At 36.8% G+C, this 14,849-nt stretch overlaps 1 protein-coding gene across 1 annotated transcript in view; it reads left to right on the top strand.

The window, feature by feature from the left end:
* The first annotated feature begins 320 nt into the window (after positions 1–320).
* Positions 321–14,849, top strand: part of rsph3 (radial spoke head 3) — a 32,238-nt gene continuing 17,709 nt past the window's right edge. The window contains exons 1-3 of the mRNA XM_088325020.1: positions 321–574; positions 11,777–11,858; positions 13,945–14,080. Of these exons, the coding sequence (XP_088181146.1) occupies positions 456–574; positions 11,777–11,858; positions 13,945–14,080 (337 nt within the window). The 5' untranslated portion in view covers positions 321–455. The remainder of the gene's footprint in view (positions 575–11,776; positions 11,859–13,944; positions 14,081–14,849) is intronic.

Consider the following 14,849-nt stretch of genomic DNA (forward strand, 5'->3'; position numbering starts at 1 on the left):
CCGCACCCAAACTTTTTGGTAATTTATTGGGTTATTTATTCACGAAGCAATAGGGTCTAAGAAAAAAAAATACAATATTTTCGAGCTATTTTTTTTTTCATTTTTAAAAATACTTATTTTGGTTATGTTTCACTTTTTTGAAGTAATTTTCATAATAATTGGGAGCCGGAAGAGCTCGCTATTTTTATTTATTTATTTTTTTTTTTTTTAAACCAACCTCAGCCGAAACAGAGTTCCCATTTCTAAATGTAACTCATCAGTAGTTTTAAAGCCATTACGGCAGTAGTATCAATTTCTGGTTAAGGTTGCTACGTTTCACTTCCTGGTTACTGTTGCTTAGTGGCGTGTTGCTGATGCCCCTCTTGCAACCCCACATTAACAGTAAATAGAAGGGGGTAAAGTGCAACAGGAGAGATTCAGTAAATCGAATATTTTTAGGGGGCGTTGTTGAAATAATGTCTTATGTTTCGCAAAACCGAAAAGAAACAAACGGAACATACACGTTCTCCAGTCAGCCCAGACCTGTTGAGAACCGCTCCAAATACAGAGAAAATCCACCGGAAAAGACAGAAAAGTAAGCTATTTTTCCCGAATTATTAACTTTTCTGCCCATTTATGCTATACATACTGGTAACGTTAAGCTATCAAAGGGAATCAATTGTTGGGGTCATGGGGTAGAATTCTTCCTCAAATGCTCTGTGTTCATCTTCATATTTCCGTTTCGCTTTGCATTTTTCCATTTTGACCATGAGGGGAACAGTCTGCACGCGCATGAAATGTTTACTTAATTTCCCGGTGTAGTGCCTAATTTTGACTTCCCTGCAAAATCCTTCCCCCCCTTGCGTGAACGCGCATTCTGCTGCGCTTCTGACAATAGCGTACGTATTTTATATAATACGCTTATTAAAACAATAAAGCGGGCTCATTAAAATAATTAAGCGATCGTAGTCTATATAATGCGTTTATTAAAACAATAAAGCGCGATTGTATTCTCCAAAATGCGTTTGTTAACGCGGATGCAAAAGTCACCAACCCCGGAGACGAAACAATGTACGCTATGATATCCACAATCACAACTAATTGTACACAAATATCCTTAATTTGATGTACTTTAATAGCCATGTAATGTATTTTAATTAGCTCGTTTTGTTGTTTTAATAAGCTTATTATATAGAATACGATCGATCGCTATTGTCGGAAGTGCAGCAGAATGCGTGTTCACGCGAGGGGGGAGGATTTTGCAGGGGAGTCGAAATTAGGCACTACACCGGCACAAGCCTTCATGGGTCCCTAAGCAAAATTTGATTTGGGGCCCCCTAATACTTGATAATTTGCTTCCATACCAGACTCATTCCATGTTCTACTCCAGTGGTGGGCAACTATTAGGAGTCGGGGGCCTCATGTGTCATGTTAGACTTCTTTTTAGATAGATTCGTTTCATCAAATTGTTTTTAAAATGACCATAATTAGAACAAAATAGTACAGTATATTGGTTCCCTGTTTTAAGCACTCTATTTGCTATTTAGTTTTGAAGTGTTACTGTAGGGTTTTTTTTGTATTTCTGAAGTCTGAGTTTTATTGAAGTTCTGTAATTTTTAGGAGTGTTACTGTAGAATTATTTTTGTAGTATTTCTGAAGTAATTTTAATGTTACATTTCCATAGTAGTATTTTTTTTAGTATTTCTGTAGTACTTTTGTCGTATTTCAAAGTAGATTTTGTTTGGTGTATTTGTAGTATTTTTGTAGTTTTTTGTATCATTACTGTCAAAACCAGAACAGAAACAGAAATAGGACCCAATCCCGTGACGTTCTCACACAAGCCTTTTATTTTACGGGAAATGGGGAGTCATGCACGTTAGGAAGCCAGTCTGGCGTGGAAGGACAGGAAGCCAGAGACCGATGAGACCGATTCCAATAGCCCGAGTTGATGTCGGAGAGATGGGGTCGATACTGGACAGGAAGGGACAGACAGGTGTGAGAGATGAACATTATTAAGACTGTTTAATGGCTATATTTACACAGATAAAATACATGTATATAGTTTAATTCTACATTATAACGGCAGAGAAAATAACTCACGTCCGACCTGGTCGAAGTCCACAGAGAGAGAGAGGGACGTTTATTTTGCGTCAGAGAGATCAGTGCACACAAGAACATGACTTCAAAATAAAAGAATACAAGATTGATAAACGTACAAAAGATATAATTACACTCATTATTGAAACGTTACTTTATGTGTGTGTGTGTATGAGAAACATTGTTTTTATATTTAGTAATATAAAAACAAGCTAATTACCTTGAGACAGAAATTCAAGAGATTTACATTGAAACCCTGACATTTTCCCCCCTGTTGTTAATCTCGAAGAATTTAAAAAATAGATTGGTAATTACACGGAGAAGCAAAAAAACCTTCAAAAAAGGAAAAAACTTTCTCCCCTCCTCTTGCTGGAAAAACAGGATAAAACAAAAACGGACATAAACATACAAAAATTGGACAAATAAAACGAACAATAACAAAAAGGTGAAAACGTTCAAAAGTGAAGAAAAATCTCCAGCTAAGCAATCGTTAACTCTAAGGTCATTGATGGAGACCGCGAGAATTAAGATAAACAGAATGAAAAGATCCCCAAAATCCTTTTCGAAACTGTAGCATCATTAAGAAACCCAACAGGTTAGTAGCTTTGTGGAGGGGCGAAAAACCTTCGTAAAGGAAAAAATTCCCCTCCTCCCACCTCGTTTCCATGAGGTCGAGAGTGTTTCTTATACTAGAAAACGTAGTAGTAATGAGCGATGGTTAACTATAAGAATCACAGATAAAACGAACAAAAACCAAAACAAATACAAAACACACAAAAAAAAGAACCCTGCCTGCGCGTTAGTCTCCACAGGGCCTAACCCAAACCTGGGTGACTTCGTAAACGGGGGCTAGATTAGCCTTACCCGCTCGGATCTTCGTGTGTGCAATGGGGCGGTTTTCTCTTTAGCTGTTAGGGTTGAGTCCTTTTAGACAACGTTGTCTAAGTCCATGTAAATTGTGTAATGTGTAGGGATCAGAATTTTCCGCGGATCCGCAGATTTCCGCCGTTTTTGAACCCCAAAGTTCATTTCCGTAAATCGTCTAAATTCGATGAGAAAATATTTTGGGGGGGTGAGGTATGATACGTGACTGTTTCATCACCCCAAGTTAGCAGTTAGAGATCGCGAGAAAAATCGGCAAAAAGAAGCGCAGCGCATTAGATCTATAACACACAACAAATAGATCGACTCCTACCATTGGTCGATAGGTTCGCTGATAACCAATCAGCGGAGCTTTTGTTCAGAGCATTGGCTTTCTCAAACATGGCGCTCCTTCCGGTCTTTTCAAACGGTGAAATGAGTGTTTGAAAAAGTAAATATGAAAATACTAAGAAAAGAAGACGAGGCTTTTGTCTCCGAGATTGATAAAGGAATCAAGAATAAATTTAAGTGGTCATGGCTGGAGAAGACTGTCACAGACTGACATGTATTTTCTTTAAGCATGTTCAGTTTGTGCATTCTATTTTCAAATTATTGATGAATGGTTATTAATGTATATATTTTCATATATATTGTTGATTAGTAGCTAAATACAAGGTCCATCTTCATCATCAAAACACAACAACAATGGTGATGGTTGTAACATTGTAATCCCCCAATTGTTTTAAACATCTTAAAACTGAAAAAAATACATGGTTTCGGTTTTGTTGGATTTAATTCATTCTAGTGCAATTTTCACATAGCAAATAAGATAAATGCCGTTGGCTTCGGGTGGGTTTGCCCCCCTGAGCCCCCACCGGGCTCCGCCCTGGACCTGGCCGGGGCCTGCGGCCCCTGGACCCTGGCTATTTCAGCTGAAAATGAAAATCTCCATTCTGATCCCTGAATGTGTAATGTGTGGGAACTGATACCAATGTAGCAAAGCAGTCCGCAAAGTCCAACATTTTCAACAAAACAATAGCAGAAATTGAACAAAACTCCTTTCTTCCCCTGTTTTTGGAGTCTTATTTTGGTACTTTTATGACCACCATTTCTCTAAATATCATTGTGGAGTCTGATACCTATTCTTTCGGTAGTATAGATTAGGGCATTATTGGCGGCTTTGATGCCGTTTTTCATGAGCATGGCAACATTTAAGATCCCCACGCCCCCCTGGCGTGGTGTTGGAAATTCGTGTGGCAGCTGAGATGACAACGGCCTCGATGCGGACGTGTGTAGGAGAGACACAGCTGATGGCGAAAGGACTGACTGAACTACGCCTCTGGTCAGCAGGGGTCACTATCGCCGGTGTGGATGAGAAAAACATAAATGAATACCGTAGAACTGAATATTCAGGGAAAGCTATAGATGGAAAAAAGGATAGAGGGACTTACATTTTTTTTTTATTAATAGTTTATGCTATCCCTATATTTTCCCCCTTGTTGAGACACTTTTGTGGCTCAATTTAAATAAAAAAAACAACAAATTCATTTATAGATTCGTATATTTTCTTAAGTTGTCTTTATATTTATTATAAGTGAAAATCAAAATCCCCACTATACGTTGCCCTATCCATCTTAAGCATTATATCCCAAAACTCCAACTCGAAGATAAACTATTTTTTTTTTTAAATTGTTAGTTCAAAATTTCAAATTTTGCTTTTTCACTAAATCCAGTCACTGAATCAATTTAACCATTATCTTGTCAGAATCATTCACCCTGATTTGAATGATTGAGTGTTTTCTCTTTTGTGGATTGGTCATATTCGAAAGAAATTTTGTATGCACTTTTTTATTTGCATTTTCTTTTGATTTTCAATGTGTTATCTTGCTGTTGGCCATTCCCCTCGAGGCAGATGACCAGAGTAGATTGTTAAATTATCAATTTAGCCCAATAAAACACGTTTTTATTGTTATGATTCACTCTTTGTTTTGCCTTTTGTAAAAATCATAACCGATGTATTATCTTTTCAGTAAGTAAATTTGTTCAAAATAACAGTATTTTGAAAAGAAAGCAGGTAATTCACGCTCAAAGTGAATGATTTTGCCAACAATGAAAAATACCATCCAAAAATGTTCTCTATGTGGGCGATAATCTAATCGTGTATGGTTGTTCTAATTGATTATTGTTAATCAATTTGACAAACATTGTAATTTTGTTATATTACAGCATTTCTTTTGTTTAATATTTTTCTATCCGTCCAAATTTCGTAATTTGAATTTCAAAAAACAGTTAGATGGAGAGCTTATTCAGAAGACAATTTTTCATCAATTGCGGACAGAACTAGGTTTTAACTTTTATTTTACTGAATGTCTCAAAATTTCCCCCCTGAGTTAAAACCCAAGTTCACTATCTATGAATACGAGTGAAATAACACAGCATTTATAAATTTGCAAGATGAATTTATCAATCTTCCTCACGTACATTTACACTTTGTATTAACAAGACTCTATATAACTTCAAGCAGAAGTATTCTTGAATGAAGTTGTGTTTGTCTTTGATTTGCGTATTCCACTTTACATTCACCATTTGAATGTTGCTTTTGGCATATTTTCAAAATGTGTCCAAGTCAAACACGAAATGACTTATTGTCTTTGGTTTCAGTTCAACTGGCTGACAACGAGTGCAGGTATCTCCTGTTAGCTGTCTGAAAAGCAGCTGGGATGTGCTCCATCACCCCCGTGATCTCGTTGTTGATGAGCGCAGCTGGGATGCGCTTCATCACCCCCTTGGCTTTTCTGCTGATAAGCGGCGCAGACAATAGATGAAAAATGTCTGACATTGGCAGCAACTAACAATTAGCCCATGTCCTCTTTTTGACAGGATGATATGCCCTCTTTTTGACAGGTTGATATTCCCTTTGGAGAGTGCATTGACTTTCAGAAAGAAAAGAAAGAGTATTTTGTGGAATTCAGTGGCATTTAAGAGTCTCGTTAATTTTATCGTGCTTACGTACTGGGATGTTCTAGCAAATTAGCCGGATTATTCAATGTCTTAATTTTTTTTCTAAATTTAAGAACTAGTAGACATTATCTTAGTTTAATCAATTTCTATCCATTTATTTCCCGTGCAATTATTTTTAAATTAGCATGATATGTCTCGAAATCAACTAATCCGTTATTTTTATTTCCTATTTCCTTTATTTCCTTCCTCTTCAAGATTGATCAATCTGTTTCTCATTGTCTTCTAAAAATGCTCTTTCATAGACACTGTTTCCTTTTAACTTAACCAAACCCTAAGTCAGTATTTGTTACACATTTGTTTATCATTTGTCAATCGTAACACTCATTCTAAAAAAATTCAGTGTGGAATCAATTTTCCTCCCAGAGGATCCAGTCCTTTGGGCTAAACTTGTCAAAATTACAAACCCTCACACTATCTAAACATCAAAAGTCTCAAAAGATCTAAAAATTAAAAAAAAATCTTTAAAAAAATGCCAAATCGAAATATTTTTGTGTAAATATTGTATTAGTTATAACTATAACCTTATCTTCTCTGTTCCTTTACCTCACTTTTGAAGATGGAGTGTCATGCCAAATTTCACTATCAGTCACAATATTAACCCATTTTGTAACTATGTCAGTAAAGGTATATTGTATTCTATTATAAATGGTTTGCATTTATACAGTGCTTTTCAAGACCATGAGTAACTCCAAAAACATCACATAATGGGTTGTTTTTCACTTTTTTTGCAAGTTTTCCATACCCAATTTTCAGGGAATTATTTTATTTAAGTAACTTTTCCCTTTTACATTTCTTCCTTTTCTTACTTGTATTCTCCTTGCTCTTCTCCTTAATGATTTACTTTCTTTTCCCAACTCTCATCTTTCTGTATTTGTAACTTCCCTACCTGCTTTGCCAACAATTCATTCTCAACATAACATTTTTTTCTTCTGCACCTTCTAACACTAGCTTTTTAGCTTACCAGTTTAATGGGAAATTGACGTATAACCATCTCACTTAATTTTAGCTTTCTTTTTTCAACCCAATTAAATGTACTATTTCAGCTTCACCTATTTAACGTGAAAATGACGTGTATTGATCTACGAGTCATTCTATTCATTTGTATTCCACTCAAAAGAAATTATTCGCTCTTTTTGATAATTTTGTACAAAAATGCTTTTATCTCAAATCAATCTCTTCCAATTCACTCAATTGGATTTTTCCCCGTCTTTACAGTCCTTAATTTTCCAATTTTGAACTGAAAACTGGAATATTTTATCTTTATTTTTGTTATTGTATCTTTTCTAAGTGTTATTCTGGCATTAACTTCATTTAACGCATCTAAAATAACTCAAACATAATTTTCCTAAACTTTCCACTCCTGAATTTATTGTTTTCCAATTTAAAAAACAAACCAAAAAAAATTTGGACCGAAAAAATATTTTTGGGGGAACCTGATAGGCCCGCGGCCGTTATTTTGCACACCCTTCGCGTGAAACGCCGATTTTCCAAAAAACGAACGTTTTCGATTTCTTAAGAGATGTGCTCTCGGTTCCACCCAAAAACAACATATTTTAAACGGTTTTACTCTTAAAAAAAAAGGTTTCTCTCGTTACTGTGCACTTCATTTGCGTCGCTTTTTCCTCTTTTTTTTTCTTTTCTAAGTTCAGGAGCGTTCTCCCGTTTGACGATTTTCCTTCGTATTTTTCAGTTTTATTTTTTTATTATTTTTTTTAATTTTCATTTACGTTGAAGTTACGTTTAAGTTACGTGGGCCGATTAAAAGCCAGCGCAAGACAAACATAGAACACAAGAAGGAGAAGTATATAGGACAGAAACAAACAGACATTTCACAACATTGAACGAACATGTACAGACATAGGGCCCACAAAAATTCGTTTAGTTTAATCTAATTTAGTTAGTTTTAGACGGTGCACCTAGAAGCCATGCGTTTACAATTACTGAGTTTTTTTTTTTTTTTTTTTTTTTTTTTCTTTTAACACAATTTCCTCAGGGGGAAAGCCGCCCTTTAAAAATTATAGGTGGGGTTGGTCTTCTCTTTGTGTCACTGTTACGTAGACACCAACGTTTAATTTCCACGACCCAGAAAACCCGATCCCGGTAAGTGCTATTACCACCAACTAATGTTAGTCGTTATTTTACACTTAAATATAAACCAACTCTAATTCCTTTTTTATGGTTTCCTGGGTTATCTGGATAATATATTGCCAGCTGGGCTTATTCAAACGAGGGTCCCTGCCCTTTGCTGCGCGCTGCCAACTCCCACTTCCTTTATTTTTGTAATCCAACCTGATACTATGCTTTTAACCGTTATCTTTTCTTTTCTTTGTGCCTAGGAATTTAGTGGCATTAGATGCTCTCCTGTGCGTTCCAAAGCTTCACAACGGCCCAATCCGGATTATTTCATTACAAAATGGCTTCTTCCTAAAATTATTTCAAATTTATATTTTATTACATGCATTTTACCTGAGCAAGTACACCACTCTGGTTCGTTGAAGCCCGTTCTTACTCGATTCCAAAGCATTTTGGATGCTAACCTCGGTATGCTAACCCTATGGTCCCATGTGCTAAAAATTCTCCTAATCCAGCAGAATCGACAGTAAAAAAAACGTGGTCCAACTCGGGTACTTGGCACCATTGTGAGAGATGAACATTATTGAGACTGTTTAATGGTTATATTTGCACAGATAAAATACATGTGCAGCCGCAGCTGGAACCACATGGGCGGGGCCAATTGAGCACCATGGCAACAGTGACACACACACACACACACACACGGGTGTGGCCAATTGGGTGCCACGGCAAACATGACAATTACTGTAGTTTTATGATTATGGAATTTTTGTAGTATTTTTTTTGTATTTTCGTACTATCTCTGTAGTATTTTGTAGTATTTCCATTTAAGAATGTTTGTTGTATATCTGTAGTATTTTTACTGTAGTTTCACTTTTGTCATATTTTTGTGTCCATTGGAAATTTTTGTAGTATCGCTATAGGTGTAATTTGCAGTATTTTTGTTGTAGTAGTATTGTTGTAGTAATATTTATCTAGTAGTTTTTTATATTATAGTATTATGTATTTATATTTTTTAGTATTTAAGTAGAATTATTTTAGTAGTGTTTTTCTAGAATTGTTTTAGTATTTTCATTGTAGTAATTGTGTCATATTTCTTTTGTATATTTGTAATATTACTGTAGTTGTCATCTTTTTTTGAGTAAATAATTATGTAGTAGTATTTTGTAATATAGTATTGCTGTAGTAGTATTTTTGTAGTAATTCTATACTATTTATTTATTTTCAGGATGTAAGCAAAATAATATACGAGGTCCCTCTTTTTAAGCATTATATATGATATTTAGTATTGTAATTATTGTGTAGTATTTTTCTTGTATTTCTGTAGAAGTATTTTTTGACAGGACACACAAAGTGACAATGAGGACAATGTTGGCACCAAAAAAGTTAACCACTCTTGGGGGCCCCCTAGTGATTGCGGGGCCCTAAGCAGCTGCTTAGCTCTGAATTCAACCATAATTTAACCCCAATTATCGTGTACATTTTAATGAAATCCTCTGAACTCAGCTAGTCTGGCCTAATCAGCTGCTTAGCTCTGAATTCAACCATAATTTAACCACAGTTAAATGGTTAACTTTTTTGGTGCCAACATTGTCCTCATTGTCACTGTGTGTCCTGTCAAAAAATACTTCTACAGAAATACAAGAAAAATACTACACAATAATTACAATACTAAATATCAAATATAATGCTTAAAAAGAGGGACCTCGTATATTATTTTGCTTACATTCTGAAAATAAATAAATAGTATAGAATTACTACAAAAATACTACTACAGCAATACTATATTATTATATCTGTGAAAAGTGTAACATATCAATTTTTACATTCAAAATACAACTAAGTTAAGAATCATGCATGTTAAAAACAAAACAAAATTCGAAGTTACAAATGGTTAAAATAATAGATAAAAAATTGAATTTTTTTCCACCTAAATGTGAAATGAGTGCTTAATCTTGATGGGAAAAAAACTAGAAGAGGACACATTTTACCAGAAATGTCCCATGGTCAGATTCGCTTTTCCAGTAGTTTTCCTGGGAATGATACGACCGGTTTTATACTTTATTTATTATTGCAACTTTAAACCCTGTAGAGAGGGGGCCTCCTTTCGTTCAGGTAAGAGAATTCTCCCACCTTGGTCCGCTGCGTGTCGTAAGAGGCGCAGTGTGTTTTTTGCTATATTTTCCTTATTATTGTGTGTGTTTGTCTTGCTGTCGGTCACCCCTCTTGAGGGATATGACCAAGGTAGATAGATTGATAGATTAATGCAACTTTGTTTTGCACTTCAGTTCATCAGCAATTATTGTTGTTAATCCTTCACTTTCTGATAAGTACCGTATTTTTCGCACTATAAGGCGCACCTAAAAGTCTAAATTTTTTTCAAAAGCTGACCATGCGCCTTATAACACAGTGCGCCTTATATATGGCTCAATATTAAATTCGCAAGGTCTCGCAACTACGAGAAACAGCCGCCGACTCCATTTTTCGCGCTGTGCATACTGGGAAATATTAAACAACGATTCTCTTTCATACGTGCGGGGAGACAGCGCCGGGCGACATACGCCACCATCTGTCAGTGGATCGTAAATGCATGGGCTGATATATCAGTCTCAACTGTGGTCCGAGCTTTCAAGAAGACGGGAATTGTCCCCGAACAGCCAGACAACATCAGCGACACTGACTCAATTAATGACGACCTTGATGAAACGGAGCCGGACGTGTTGGATGGCCCATTCACTGAGATGGTCAATTCGAACACTGCAGAAGAAGAATTCGAGGGATTCGTCGATGAGGAGCTTATAGAGTGATCTTTGTTTTTCTTTTTTGTGTTTACGTTTTACATTTTACAGTTATTATGTTATTGCTTTATTGTTATTGTTTTGCACTTGTTGTTTTTGCACATTACGAGTGTCACTTTATTGCGATTGCACTAACGTTTCATTTAAAATAACAGTATCAGACGTTTTTTTTTTTTTGCGTGTTGACTAAATGGAGGAAAAGTAAAATGATATGCCTTGATGTTGTTCAAAGATGTTAAAGATGTGTCACGAAAATGCTTTACCTCAGAGAAAATAATAAAACGGCTGTTTATTTATTTTGGGAGTGAATGGAGTTGTGGAAAGCTTGTTTGTTAACAATAAAGTTTGACCATTTTGAATGTTTTGTTGACATTCCCTTTAGCATGGCAACATCTAGAGGTTGCATAACGTAACTACATTCTCTACTGTAGTCAAGTCAAGTCACATTTATTTACCGTAAATAGCCCTTAATCACAAAAATGTCTCGAAGGACTGCACAGGATTACAATTGCACAATTACCTGATCTTAAACCAGCATGCACTTATAGCGCCTTATAATGGGGTGCGTCTTATGTATGGCAAAAGTTTTAAAATATATCATTCATTGAAGGTGCGCCTTATAACACGGTGCGCCATATAGTGCGGAAAATACGGTATATTTTAATTTTAATATTGGACAACTGCGAAGGAAAAATCATGGGATGCCAGTTTGTTATTTAGACGAAAATAAAAGTTTCTTAATTCTCTTTATGTTTTTGAGTTTTTCCTTGCCCTCATTTAGGTTTCAGATGAGGGGATGTTGTAATGGTGGTCAGTGGAGCCCTTTGATACTTTTTGTGATCAAGGGCTATGGAAAAAAATATGACTTGACTTAATTAGTGGAGCTGGTGCATGTGAAGGTAAATAATTTGCTGCCAGTTTATCAATGATTATTATTTTGTCTACAGGTCTTCCACCACTTATGGAAACATCATGTACGATCGCCGCGTCATCAGGGGAAACACTTATGCACAACACTTCCTATCAACTGTAAGTAAACAAAATATTTTACGATTGTTTTAAAAAAAGAGGTGCACGTAACAATTTTGCCGCTTTAACTTTATCAACAGAGCTTGTTGGTGTTCACATCTCCTCCACCATATTCAACATAAATCGATCGGTTAAAGCAACAAAAAAAAAATAATCCAATGAGCCATTTGAGAACCAAAAGAGTTGCTTCTTTGCTGTGAGCCGAGCTGAAAGAGCCGACCAGTTTTATAAAATAGCCGTATTCCCCTCACTAATAAGTTGCACATTTAAATAACAAACGTGTCAACTCATAAGTTCTATCTCATATGTTTTCGATCATTTCAAATAATGTGTGCCATATAACAATTTTGTTCTGGGGAAAAAAATTGTTCCTTTTTAGACAGATGTGGTCTCGGCTCCTAATCCTGGTCATCTCGATCAGTGGTAATAGATAACATCTTGGTAGATAATATTGCCGCTTTACATGAGCAAATGTTGTCCTCAATCAAGCATTTATTTTTCAAGCCTGTTGGGTACACCAAAATATTTTTCATTCTATATAGTCTGTCTTTCTGTCAAGATGGATTAAACTCCTGTCTTGTTTAACATGCTTTGTGTGTACTGTATTTTCATGCCCGGAGTTGGTTCTATTTCAGAATTTAACACACTGAAACCGCACCCGCCTGATAAGGCGGGGTGCCCTCGGCTTGCATGAGATGTTTCCACTCGCTCATACAAGGTGCAAATGCTCCGTGCTTTACTGTTCTATAAATCCCCTCAAAAATGAGGGGCGGCATTCGCTCACAAGGTAGAGCGCTCGTCTTGGGATCAAGAGATCGCAGGTTCGAACCCTGGCTCCTCCGTGTTACATGTCGAAGTGTCCTTGGGTAAGACACTGAACCCCTATTGCCCCCAATAAGCAGGTTGGCGCCTTGCATGGCTGCACGGCTGCTATTGGTATGTGAGTGTGTGTGAATGGGTAAATGTAAAGCACATTGTAAAGCGCTTTGTGAAGTCTTCATTGACTTGAAAAGCGTTATATAAATGCAGATCATTTCATTTCAAGACGTTTTAGTAACGTTTACGCCGCGAGGCAGCATACAAGTGTGCATGCTTGGAATACAGCTGTTGCAAAACTGAGTTTGGTTGTGTTTTTTTTAAGTATTAATTACAAAGTCAAGTCAAGTCATGTTTATTTGTACAGCCCTTAATCACAAAGTAAAACACAATGATAAAAACTTGTTGTAGTCCGTTTTCAGCTTCCTCAGCAACTTTTAAACCTTCAGTTGCTCGGTTTTCATGTTCTTCCACACAGCGTAGAAATCAACACACCACGGCGGATGGAGGGAAAGTGAGATTTGAAATTAATACATATTCGGGGCGAAAACTCTGTTCAGCCAACGGTAGCACAATACTGGATCCGCTACGGCATTAGCATCCATGAGCACTTCTGTTAACAATGTATTGCGTGTGACGTCACTCGTCCTCTTGTAAGGCTTGATTTAGCCAAGGCTCGAACTTGTAACCTCCTATTCTCGGGAGCGGGCGCCCAACTACAATTTTCTGTCTTTTTTTGGAGAAGCGGCTCTTTCGGCTTGCCTCCCAAACAGCTCTTCAGATTGTTTTTGTTGCTTCCATCCATGTATTACCAATTATTAGTTAATATTATGCATGGAATTACTTACGATGGTAAAAATGAAGCAATAAAAGAAAAACAGGCAAAAATGGAAAAGGAAACAACTGAAACAAAGAAAGAAAATAGAAGAAATGGGGAAAAAGCAAGAAAAAAGAGAAAAAAAACAATGAAGCAAGTAAGACATAAAAAAGAAAAGAGAAAACCAAAGAAGAAAAATTAAAGAATAAAGGGTAAAAATAAACTAAGCAAATTGCAACTTGATTTGATCTCAGGTTTTGGACATATCTATCATGATTCGTTTGACGCAGGATTGATGTTGCTCACCTGTTTCAATTGTTTCAACTCACAGACTGTGTGATTGCTCAAACCCGTGGAAGTTTAGAGGAAACATTGCTGTCCTCCCACCAGGGTCTCACAAAATTATATGGGAAAAGCTGCATATGTTCTTCATTGTGTGCAAAAATGTTACAGGAAGACATCGCTGAAATGCAAAGACGGCAAGAGATGCGAAGGAGGGAAATAGCAACTACAAGGAAGACCAAAGTCCAGCTGAGATCTTCCACTCCAGAGGCCGTTCAAGGCCGAGAACACAACATTGTTCAGACTGGTTATTATTTATTTCTCATGTTTCCTGCTCTGTTCATGAAGATAATCTATTATATACAGTGTCATGAAAAAGTATTTGCCCCTTCCTGAATTCTGTGTTCTTACTTACCATAAATTCCGGACTATAGATCGCACCTGATTATAAGCCGCACCCACCACTTTTCAGGTGATTTGCCACTTTTGTACTTACACAAGCCGCACCCATGTATAAGCCGCTTGCGCCCGCATCAAAGCTTGCGACACAAACACAAGTTTAACCCAGACCAGGCTGTAAGTTCCACGATTGTGGTTTGTAGTTTGAACAAATTTATTGACACTAATAACAGCAAACAAACAATGTGAGGTTTAACAACCCTTCTCGACAATCTTAACAGCAATCAAGCATATTCACAATTTCGTTATGTCTGGCAATATGATGTTTTAACATTTTTTTCTGACATTTTTAACATCTTTGCTAGTGTCAATAGATCTGTCCAGGCCAAAGTCCCGCGGTTGTTTTTTTTGGTCTGAACAAATCCATTGACACCAACAGCAGCAAACAAACAATGTGAGGTTCGAACAACCCCTCTCAACAATCTCAACGGCTTGGAGATGCGGACGATCTACATTGCCACCGTCAGATCGCTCGCTGAATATGAAGCTCCTGCCTGGGCACCCTGGGTCTCCAACACCGATATCCAGAAACTGGAGAGGGCACAATCGGACGCGGCTCGAGCAATTCTAGCCAACTTCGATCTACTCCCATCGACGCTGTCCTCCATGAAGCCCAG

This window comes from Urocampus carinirostris, chromosome 20, assembly GCF_059441175.1.
Source record: "Urocampus carinirostris isolate Australia breed hairy pipefish chromosome 20, RoL_Ucar_1.0, whole genome shotgun sequence".
In the NCBI taxonomy this organism is placed as follows: Eukaryota; Metazoa; Chordata; class Actinopteri; order Syngnathiformes; family Syngnathidae; genus Urocampus; species Urocampus carinirostris.